Source organism: Tupaia chinensis, unplaced genomic scaffold (genome assembly GCF_000334495.1).
Source record: "Tupaia chinensis unplaced genomic scaffold, TupChi_1.0 Scaffold000060_1, whole genome shotgun sequence".
NCBI lineage: Eukaryota > Metazoa > Chordata > Mammalia > Scandentia > Tupaiidae > Tupaia > Tupaia belangeri.
The window spans coordinates 2,659,016-2,670,157 of record NW_006159518.1 but is presented as its reverse complement, the minus strand read 5'-3'; the positions used below and the strand labels follow the sequence as shown (position 1 = coordinate 2,670,157).

The window sequence follows — 11,142 nt, the reverse complement described above, 5'->3', positions numbered from 1 at the left end:
ACCAACTGCAGATTCAGATCTCTGGGTCTGCTTGAAAACACACGGGAGCCCAGGATCGTAAGGAACTGGAGAGGTTTTCACTACAGGGCGCATTTCACTACATGGCTGACTGTGCAGTTCAAGTCCTGGACCTGAAAGTTTGAGGAACATGCAGAGTGTGTGCATGCATACCCAGAATCCAAAAGGAGGGAGAAACAGAGATGATCATTTCCCCATGGAGGGTGCTTTTTACCTCTTTCTCTCTCTCTCTCTCTCTCTTTCTCTCTGGTGAGTACACATGCTCTCTGACAAAAGTTTTAAATAATAATAATAAAATTTTAAAGAGCATTTACTATGTTAGTAGCACTGTATCTTTATGAAGAAATATGGCCATATACAGACAGATACATACATGCATACATATGTACATACAATAATGTTCTAGTGCTTTTATTTTGGGAGAGATTGGTGAGAGGAGTGTTATATATTTTACTTTTTAAATTCCATTTGTTGTTATTATTTCTTAATTTGACCAGAAGACAAAGAGAAAAGGAAAGCGAGAAAAGCAAGCCACCAGGTTCAGGACTCAAACTGCATTCAGCCACATGGAAATCCAGCTCCTTTAATTACCACACCACCTGCCAGCCCCCTGTATATTTTAAATTTTTAAACATAATTCTTTCTCTCTTCCTTTCTATTATTTTATGTTTTGTTTTGTTTAAACTTTGCTATAGGGCATGTGTACTCACCAGAAAGAGACAGAGAGAGAGGGGCAAAGTGAGAAAGCAAGTCACCAGGTCCAGAGAAAGCAAGCTGCTAGGTTCTAACTGAACCCTGGTCAGCCATGTGGAAGTCCAGGACCCTAGCAACCACATCACCTGCTGGCCCCAATATATATTTTAATTTTAATAGATGTTCTTAGACTGTTTTCCAAAAAGACTGTAATAGAAAAATTTACATTTCTACTAGCAATTTAGAGATTGCCCTTTCCCTGCTCAATAATATATCTTATTATATTTTAAAATTTCTCCCCATATGATAGATATAAAATAGTATCTTGGTACTACTTGAATTTGCATTTCTTTAACCTTTAGAGAGTATGAGTATCTTTTTCTTGGCTTTTGGTCATGTCAATTTGTTCATTTGTAAATTGCCTATTTATGACCTTTGCTCATTTTTTTCTATTGAGTCCCTTTATCCACTTGTAAATTTATAAAATTTCTGTATGATCTTTAGATCAGTCTTCTGTTTGTCTTCTAAGTTGTAGATATTCCTTCCATTTCTTCTATTTTTGACTCTTGATTTATTCCTTTATCTTGTTTACAGCATCTTTTTTTTTTCCTTTTTGGAGAGGTTTTTACTATAGGGTGCGTGCACTCACCAGAAAGACAGAGAGAAATAGAAAGCGAGAAATCACTCCCTAGGGGGATGGCCACCCGAAATCCCTTCTCCTCCATTCTCCTCTTGGGATCTTGGGCATGCACGCACACACACTCAGCATGAATTTAAGCCGCCAGGTCTGGGACTCAAACCACAGTTGACTGCATGGGAGTCCAGCAACATAGCCACTATGCCAACTGCTGGTCCCTGTAGCATCTTTTTTTAAAAAGAATTATTTATTTTATTTATTCATTTATTTATTTTAATTTGATCAGAGACAGAGAGGGAAAGTGAGAAAGCAAGCCACCAGGTCCAGGACTCGAACTGTGGTTGACCATGTGGGAGTGTCCAGCACCTTAACCACCACGCCACCTGCTGGTCCCAATACCATGCATATTTTAAGTCTTAGTTAAGATTTCTTTTTCCTTTAAATAGTACATGTAATTTTTTGTATTTATTTTTGGAGGATTTTTATTGTTTTTCTTTTTAGTTTTTGATATAGGGTGTGTGTACTCACCAGAGAAAGAGGGAGAAAGAGAGAAAGGGAAAGTGAGAAAGCACCCCCCCCCAGGAGGTGGCCACACTGCATCCCTTCTCCTCCAGTGTCCTCTTAGGCACATAGGCAGATATACCCATAGTGATTTTCAAACCACACAGTCAACTATGTAGGATCTGGTGCCTTAACCTCCATGCCATGTGCTAGCCCTATTATTTTGGGTTTTAAAGCCCACTCCCTTATCCAGCTGGAATTTATTTTTGTATATGGTGTAAGATTGTATCCAATTTTTCTCACATGACTATTCATTTGTGCTAGCATCCTTTATTTTTTTCCCACTGATTTGAAATATTTATGAGTTTTCTATTTTTTTCTAAGAATTTGTCTGTTTCTATGCCATTACCATATTGATTTAATTACACTTTGTTCTACATGTAAATACATACAAACACGCATACGTGCACACACAGGGTAGTGAAGGTATGCTGATGTGGCTGGGTGAGTTTGACTATATTTAGAATTGCTTCTTGATGTTGAGTCTCTTATCAAAATGGGATTAAATAAAACATCCAATTGATAGCCACCTATCAATAACTATTCCTGATATTGCCAAATTAGATTTTATATTTGAAAAATACTGAAAAGAGGGGGCCAGCACATGGCATGATAGTTAAGGTGCCTGGACTCCCACATGGCCAACCATGACTCGAGTTCCGGACATAGTAGGTTGAAACTCAAACTGGGTGCATGAGTGTATGTGCCCAAAATCCCCAGAGGAGAATGGAGAAGAGATTGCAGAATGGCCATTCCTCCTGGGGGAGTGATTTCTCACTTTCTGTCTCTCGGGAAAGTACACACATACTGTAGCCAAAAAAACTCTCAAAAAAAAAAAAAAAGAGAAAAAGTTAAGTATATACTGTTGGGTTGTTGGAAACAACATGACATATTTTTTCTACATTTTTCTGTGCAGAAATGAGTCATGGCTTTTCCAGAATTTTCAAGATCAAATCATTTTTACAGATGAGAAAATGTATACCTGTTTTAAGTGTTATTTGCCCGATAGTACGTAACTACTAAGGTGGTAAAGTAGGATTAAAACATTAAAGCTCTTCCCACTGTGCCAAAATGAATTGTATGATGAAAATACTTTGAAAACTAAAGACGTATACAAATGGTATGGTGGTTGTGTCATGATCATCTCATCAGCAGTATCTCTAAGTCTTGCTTAAAAACAGTGATGGGGATGGGAACCAGCAGTTAGCTTAATGGCTATGTTACTGTACTCCCACGTAGTCAACTGCGGTTTGCATCCTGGACCTGGTGGCTTAAAACTCACGCCGGGCACATGTGCGTGCGTGCCCAAGATCCTGAGAGGAGAATGGAGGAGAAGGGATTGCGGCGTGACCATCCCCCCTGGGGGGTGATTTCTCGCTTTCTGTCTCTCTGTCTCTCTCTGTCTGTCTGGTGAGCGCACGCGCCCTGTAGTGAAAACCTCTCCCCCCCCCAAAAAAAAAACAGTGATGGGGCCAGAAGCGGTATGGTGATTAAGGCACCGTACTTCCACATGGCTGACTGCAGTTCAAGTCCTAGACCTGGTGGCTTGAAACTTAGACCAGGCATGTGTGTGTGTGACCAAAATCTCGAGAGGAGATTGGAGGAAAGGGGATCGGGGATTCTGTGGTGTGACCATCCCCCCAGGGGGTGATTTCTTACTTCCTCTCTTTTTCTAGCTCCCTCTCTCTCACACGCCCTGTAACAAACATCCCTCTTTAAAAAAAAAAAAATGCGGTGATTAATGTACAGTAAAACTGAGAACTAGTTATTGATAATACAGAAATTTTATTTTAATAAAAACAATATTCACATGTTTTTTCAAGATAGTATCTATGAATCAAATGTTAGAAGTTCTTTTTATTCTTAATGATCTCAATATTTGATTCTTTTAAACATTTTTTTAGAACAGAAGAAAGTTAAAGTTAAAAAACCAAAACCCGAATTTCCAGTATACACACCTTTAGAGAATACATATATTCAATCTTATGATCACGGAACTTCTATAGAAGAAATTGAGGAACAAATGGATGATTGGCTGGAAAACAGAAACAGAACGCAGAAAAAACAGGTAAGTAACTTTTAAAAACTTGTTTTCATTGCATAAAGCACGTACAGAAAAGTACAGAAAATACAGATAAGCAGCCCAGTGAATGATCATAAGGAGATCCTAACCATCGCTAAGATCAAGAGCTGCAACATTGGGGGTGTCCAGAAACCTCCCCCATGCTTCCTCCTGGTCACTGCCTTCCTTTTCCTCCACACAGATGAGGGCTGTCCTGACATTTTTTACCATAAATAATTTGGCCTTCTTTTTAAAGTTTATGAATAAAATAATTCCATATGTACTCCTTTGCATCCGATTTCCTATATTCAGTATATTTGCGAGATTTGTCCAGAATTGTGTGTAGCAATAGTTGATTTTTTATTACTATATAGTAGTCCATTTATATAGTACAATTTAGGACCAGCCCCATAGCACAGTGGTTAAGGCCTGTGCATAGGGAGCCAGATTCCACATGGCCTACTAGGGTTCAAATCCTGCCTTCACCTTTTTACTTCCTGCTTCTGTAGAGCCTTGATGTAGCTGCATGTGTGAGCTTAGATCCTTCTCAGTTCTTTTCTGAGGATATGCAGAACATGCACATATCCTCCTAGGGGCCCAGGAATTTTGGAGCATTTTATTCCTCAGTCTTCCCTCCCAACCTTTTTGGTTAGTCTATTGTTTTTCCCCAGTCGTTTTGTATGGAATCAAGTAGCAGGGAATAAGGCATTCTATAAATGTTGTCCACAAATACCTTCAGGGAAGCAGCTTTAGCATAAAGCTATTCTAGGTGAGATAAAATGAAAGTGAACCTTTTGAACCTGTCTTTCTGGAGCCACTAAGATAGATCAGAACAAATAATCACTATTCTTTGCAAATTTATTTGTTTTGGTTTTTCCAGTATCAGGAAAATGGATTGTTGTTTTCATAGCTACTGCTGAGCTAAGAAAGAAGGACAGGGACAAGTTAAGGTGTCAGAGTTTCTGTTCTTGTAGAGAATCAGCTGTTTTGTGAACACATCTTACCTGTAGTATTGCAGGCTTTGGTTACTTTCCAGAGTTGAGGGAAAAATTCGGATAGATTTTGCCTGTTTTGTTGTTGTTGCTTTTATGGACAGTAGAATTTAGAGATCTTTACTTTGCTGACTTCATAGACATCAGCCTAGAGTTCTATTTTTTTTCTTTTTTTGTAATTGCCAGGTGAACTCAGGATCCAAACCCACTAGACCCTGTGGCTGCCAGCACTGCAGACCAGCACAGTAGCCTGTGCCCCCATGGCTGGGCCTGTTCTATAGTTTTTTGAAATGAGAAATTAGGCTATTCCTTTGAGAGCTTTCTTTTCCTTTTTTTTTAATAAATTGCCAGAGTGTGTCCATGCTTTCCAGAGAGAGAAAGAAGCAGAGAGGAAGTACCTCCAGTGGGGTGTGGTTATACTACAGTCTCTTCTCCTTTCCTCCATTCTGTTGGGATTCGGGGCACACATGCACGTGTAGCCAGCATTTTTCTTAAACCACCAGGGCTGGGATTCAAATCACAATTGGCCGGAAGGGATCCAGCTCCCTATGCATAGGGTTTTACCACTGTGCTGACCCATGAACTTTCTGAGTGTTAATGCTATACATTTTTTTCTGAGCACTATTTAAATGTATATTTTATGTTTATATTATTTGTATTTTAGCTATATCCCACAAATGTTAATGTAATTTTTCGATTTTCATGTAGGTAATTGCATTCTAATTTCTCCCTTCTTTGATGTTTAGTTTCTTCATAGATGGGTATATTGTAGATATCTTTCTGATATTGCCAGCCATTTGCGTATAGTTTTTATTTTTAGTGTTGTTACAGTTTTTGACATTTTGGATGAGTGTTTAATTCACTTATATTTAGTATTACTACTGATGTTTGGGGGTTTTAATATATCTTAGTATTTGCCTTCTCTCTATTCCTTTTGTTTCATATTGGTTGTTATTTCTTCTCTAGTTTTCTTTTGGATTACTTAAATTTTAGTATTCCATCTCTCCCTTTATAAATGTGGTGTAGTTATATGCTTTTTCATTGTTCTTTTAGTGGATAATCTAGAGTATACAGTATGCATCTTGATTTGTTATGGTCTTGCGTGAATTTCTTTGCCGCTTCTGAGAAAAAGCTTAGATTTTAGACCCTTTAGCCCCTTTATTCATCTATCTTCCTCCTGCCTTCTGTGTCGGGAATCATGGTCCCCAACATTTATGTTAAAGTACTAGCCTCCAGTACCTCAGAATGTGACTTTATTTGGAAACAGGATCATACCGATGTAGTAAAATGAGGTCCTACTAGAGGATTTGTTTGTAGTACTGTGGGGTTAAGCAGCATTTGCTTTCTCTGTTTCAGATTCTACAATGTTTTCTCATTAGCATTTTTACTTAGGCTGTTTTGTAATTAAATTTACCATAGACCTGTATATGCATCAGACTCTCAATTAGTCCTTGTTCAATTAATCAGGTGTTCACAGTTGTTTATCATGATGACATAATAAAAGGGCATAATAATGAGACGATGGAGGGAAAAAAATACTAGACCTTTAGGTTGGGAGACCTGAATTCTTTGAGGATCACCATTTATTACCTATATAGTTTGGATTTCCGCTTTCTTATCATTTACAACTTTATAGAAGGTATGAAATTATCTGTTTTTCTATCTCATATATAACATTTTAGGGGCCAGCAGGTAGCATAGTGACTAAGCACTGGATACCCACACAGTTGACTGCAGTTCGAGTCTCGGTCCCGGCAGCTTGCTTTCACACTTTCCCTTTCTCTCTCTCTCTCTCTCTCTCTCTCTCTCTCTCTGGTCAAATTTTAAAAACAAACAAATTAATGATAAATAAAATTCAATAAGTAATTCTTTTAGAAAATTTATAAGCTGAGAAACTATAATGCAGCCATGGGCTTTCCCCTGCTATCATTTTCTGTGCTTTCATCTATATTTAAATTTTAGTTTTGGGACCAACAGTTAGCGTAATGGCTATGTCACTGAACTCTCATGTAGTCAACTGCAGTTTGAGTCCCGGACCGGGTGGCTTAAACTCACTCCGGGCGCGTGTGCATGCATGCCCAAGATCCCAAGAGGAGAATGGAGGAGAAGGGATTGCGGCGTGGCCATCCCCCCTGGGAGGCGTGATATCTTGTTTTCTGTCTCTCTGTCTCTGTCTTTCTGGCGAGTGCACGCGCCCTATAGCAAAAATCTCTCCAAAATAAAAATTTTATTTTTATCCCTTGTTATTAGTAGAAACAAAGTGAAGATAAATATGTATCCCAGTTACTCTTTCTACTATCTGTACTAAGAAGTTTGACTATTTCTCCAAGAGTTTTTCTAGTAATAACCTCCCTAACTAGTTTTTTTTCCCCCCAATTTGTCAGAGTGAGTTTGCCAGATAGAAAGAGAGAAACGGAGGGGGGAGGGGGGGAAGAATGGACTTCCCGGTGGGGCTTGATCACACCGCAATCCCTTCTCCTCTGTTTCTCCACCTCATGGAATTTTGGGAAGGTCAGACACATCCCCCCACTGTGGTTTTTTTTTTGGAGATATCTTTCTGAACAGATGTCAAGTAATTTTTTGTGTGAAAAAGAAATCATTTCAATTTATGATTATGAAAGCAAAGTTTCAATGTTATTAGTTAAACCAAAACAAATAATTTTTCACCATAAATATTATAGCATATAAACTCCTTTAAAATAAAATATTTCCTCCTTTTTCCCCCTGGTGACCTAGTGGTAATGTTCTACAGCGTTTTATGAAACCTGGATTTCATTCCCGTACTCGTTATCTCTCTCCCTGGGGCCACCATGAATAAAATAAGAAAGAAAATCACTATCCTGCATCCTTACTGCCATGGGGCTGTCCCCTTGTCAGATTTCATAAGCCAACCTAGATGGGCCTGGTTGCTGTGAGGACGGAGGACCTCAAAGAGAACAGCCGTGGAACACACCGCTTCCTGCAGCCAGTATTCATCTGGCGTGAAACCTCGTCTTCTAGTCATTAGTGTACTTTCCTCTACTATTTAGTTGACTTGCTTTCTCTAGAAAAGAAAAGTCTTTAAATATAAATGCACTTCCAGTAATTTGAATTGGTGCATTTATTTATTTATTTTACCTGTTCAAATGTGAAAGATTGTTTAGTTTGAAAGGTATTTGTTTATATTCTTAAGGGAACAGTATCCCACTAACTTTTTTATTGTATTAGAAACAGACATTTTCAGAGTCTTGGCTCTATTTTTTTTTTAATCTCTATAATGTGTCCGTCCTCTATTTCTGTTTGGAGAGATGTTGTTACCCTTGTCTTACAAATGATACAACACAACGCATAAAGTTATTTTAAAAATATATATAATGTAACTGTGTAAGGATCCCAAATTACAATTATTTCTGTTCCTTTTAAAACCTAGATTATTGGGCCAGCCGGTGGCTGGCTGGTGGTTAAGGTGCTGGATCCCACATGGCCTACTCTGAGGTTCAAGTCTCAAACTTGGCAGCTTGAAAAACACACCAGGCACGCTTGTGCGTGTGCCCAAAGTTCTGAGAGGAGAAAGGAGAAAGGATTGAGATGTGGCCATCCTCCCTGGGGTGTGATTTTTCACTTTACCTCTCTCTCTCTCTCTCTCTCTCTCTTTCTCTCTCTCCCTCCCTCTCTCTCCCCCTCTCCCTCTCCCTCTCCCTCTCGCTCTCTCTCCTCCCCCCCCCCCCCCTTCCCTTCCTCTCTCCAAGGATCACAAGCGGCATGTGGCAAAAAAAAAAAAAGCCTAGATTGTCTGTGTACTCTAAATTTTAAATTTAAAGCAGTCTCAAATGCCGACCATTTTATTTAGATATATGTGGATTTATAAATACCTACATAAAATGTATAATGCATATAATTCAGTGAGATATACACTAATGTTTTACTCGTGCATAGGCGTGATCTTCCTCCCAGAGTGTGCACAAAACACACCTTTCCTAAGTACTGACGGTACAGATACACGCATATACGTGTGTGTGCGCACTGATACCTACATTCTCTAACTTACTGTCTTCCTTCCTTTTTCTTTTCCTTTTTACAGAGGAACACTTTTTTTTCTATTGCATTTATATAGAACTTCAGTATATAAAATAATGACACAAAAAGCTACGCTTGTCTGGTTAATGCCAAAAACAGAGTCTAGAGTCCCATTATTCAAGTTCTTCCTCAATCCATGACCGAAGGCTTAGAAAAAAAGCTCCAAAGGTCTAAGAAACATATCTACCCCACTAAGTTTTACATCAACCGTAACATAAAAATTGAGTGTTTTGGAAGAGTTTTCTGTTCCTATTTTAAAATGTTAGAATTAAGAACATAGTGAAAAGTCTTCAGCAATGACTCTTGGTGGGTCTTACTCTAGGTTCTTACTTAGGCCAGATTGTCTTCATTTCTGATTAGAATGACCCTAAACCAAAATTAAACTTCCAAAGTCATGGTATTCAGTTAAAAATGGAGGACATATCCTCTTTATGAAATAAGAATGGTCATTTATTTATATTATCGACTATTCCAAATGTATCTAATTTATAATAATCTAGTACCATTTAAGGTAATACTTGCCCACACGTCCTCAGTGATTTTTCAGGAAGTGGTTTTTCAAGTATCTTACAGTTGTGAGGGAAGGAAGTTTGCTGAAAATCATTGGCAGTGGGCAATATAAGGAGAGAGAGAAGAGGGGAAAGGGAAGGTGGTGGTGAAAAGTGGACTCAGTGCTCAGACACTGCTTAGTAAATGATTCTCCTTGAGACCAACATGTTACTGAAAGGTGAGGGCAGGGGATAGACCCAGAGGAACAAACGTTTTATTATGTAAAGTTTTTTAAAAAGTATTTTTCCTTTATTCATGATAGAGCATGTGAGCATTCATTCATATGAGGGAGAGTAAAGAAGAGAGAAAAAGCACCCCCCACACTGGGCCTGGTCATGCCACAATCCTTTCTCCTCCAAGTCTCTACCCAATCAGGACCATGGCACGCACTTGGGCTCCCAGCATGGTTTTCAAGCCACTGGGACTAGGACTTCAACCTTGGTGCACCCTGTGGGATCCAGCTTCTTCAACATACTGCTTAACTGCTATGCCATGGGGCTAGCTCTGGTTAGTAAATTAATATTATTATTATTATTATTTTGTAGAGTTGTTTGTTTGTTTGTTTACTGTAGGGCACATGCACTCGCCAGAAAGACAAAAACAGAGAGACAGAAAGCAAGAAATCACCCCTCAGGGGAGATAGCTACACCACAATCCTTATCCTCCATTCTCTTGGGATTTGAGGCACCATGCCCAAGAGTAAGTTTTAAGCCGCCAGGTCCAGGGCTCAAACCATGGTTGTCCAGCAATGTAACCATTACGTCATCTGCTGGTACCCTGTGTTTGTTCATTTTAAGTAACCGGTTCATTGGATGGAAATAGCCTTATTTTGTAGCGTTTGCCAATTTCAATGGTGCATTTTCTCTCAATGGTACATTTTCTCACCATGGCTGATATAGAATATCAGTGTAAAATCACTGTAAGTAGAGTTGGGAAGAGATGCGTGTTGTCACTTACCAGTGTGTATTTCCATCATGCAGATACAGTACATGTAAATATCCTCAGAGACATACGCAACAATAAAATATAGTGAAGTAGGAAATGAGTTTTGAGTCAGGATTACCTTTCATAATACATAATTTAGTTTGATTTCCAATGATGAATATGTTTCACTGTGTTGTAAAGTTCCTGACACAGAGCAATTGGTTCTCGTGAGCTAGTATAAGCAGGCTCTAGTATTGCTCCTTAGAAAAATCTGGTTTCTTTACCTTTTTTTTTTCCCCAGAGATTTTGCCTTAGGGTGCATGCCCTTGCATGGGGTGGGTTGGGGGTGAGTGAGGAGGGGTGGAGAGGTGGAGACAGAGATAGTGAGAGGAAAAGGGAGAACTCACCCCTTCAGGGGGGGATGGCCACGCCACAATCACTTCTCCTCCATTCCTATCCCAGGATCTTGGACACGCATGCACACACGCCCAGTGTGATTTTGAAGCCACCAGGTCCAGGACTCAAAATGCGGTCAGCCATGTGGGAGTCTGCAACGTCATCACTACGTCATCTACTAGCCCCCCTTTACCTTTCTAAAAAAGAGATTATTTAGGCGGCTGGCGGAAGCAAGCAGCAGAAGCAAGCAGCCG

At 39.3% G+C, this 11,142-nt stretch overlaps 1 protein-coding gene and 1 pseudogene across 1 annotated transcript in view; both read left to right on the top strand.

Annotated features, from left to right (window-relative positions):
• DNAJC1 (DnaJ heat shock protein family (Hsp40) member C1) overlaps window positions 1–11,142 on the top strand; it is a gene marked incomplete at its 5' end in the record, with an annotated part of 214,976 nt that overhangs the window by 135,716 nt on the left and 68,118 nt on the right. The window contains one exon of the mRNA XM_006141626.1: window positions 3,814–3,977. Within this exon, the coding sequence (XP_006141688.1) occupies window positions 3,814–3,977 (164 nt within the window). The remainder of the gene's footprint in view (window positions 1–3,813; window positions 3,978–11,142) is intronic.
• LOC102484669 (RNA transcription, translation and transport factor protein pseudogene) overlaps window positions 9,734–11,142 on the top strand; it is a 10,189-nt pseudogene continuing 8,780 nt past the window's right edge.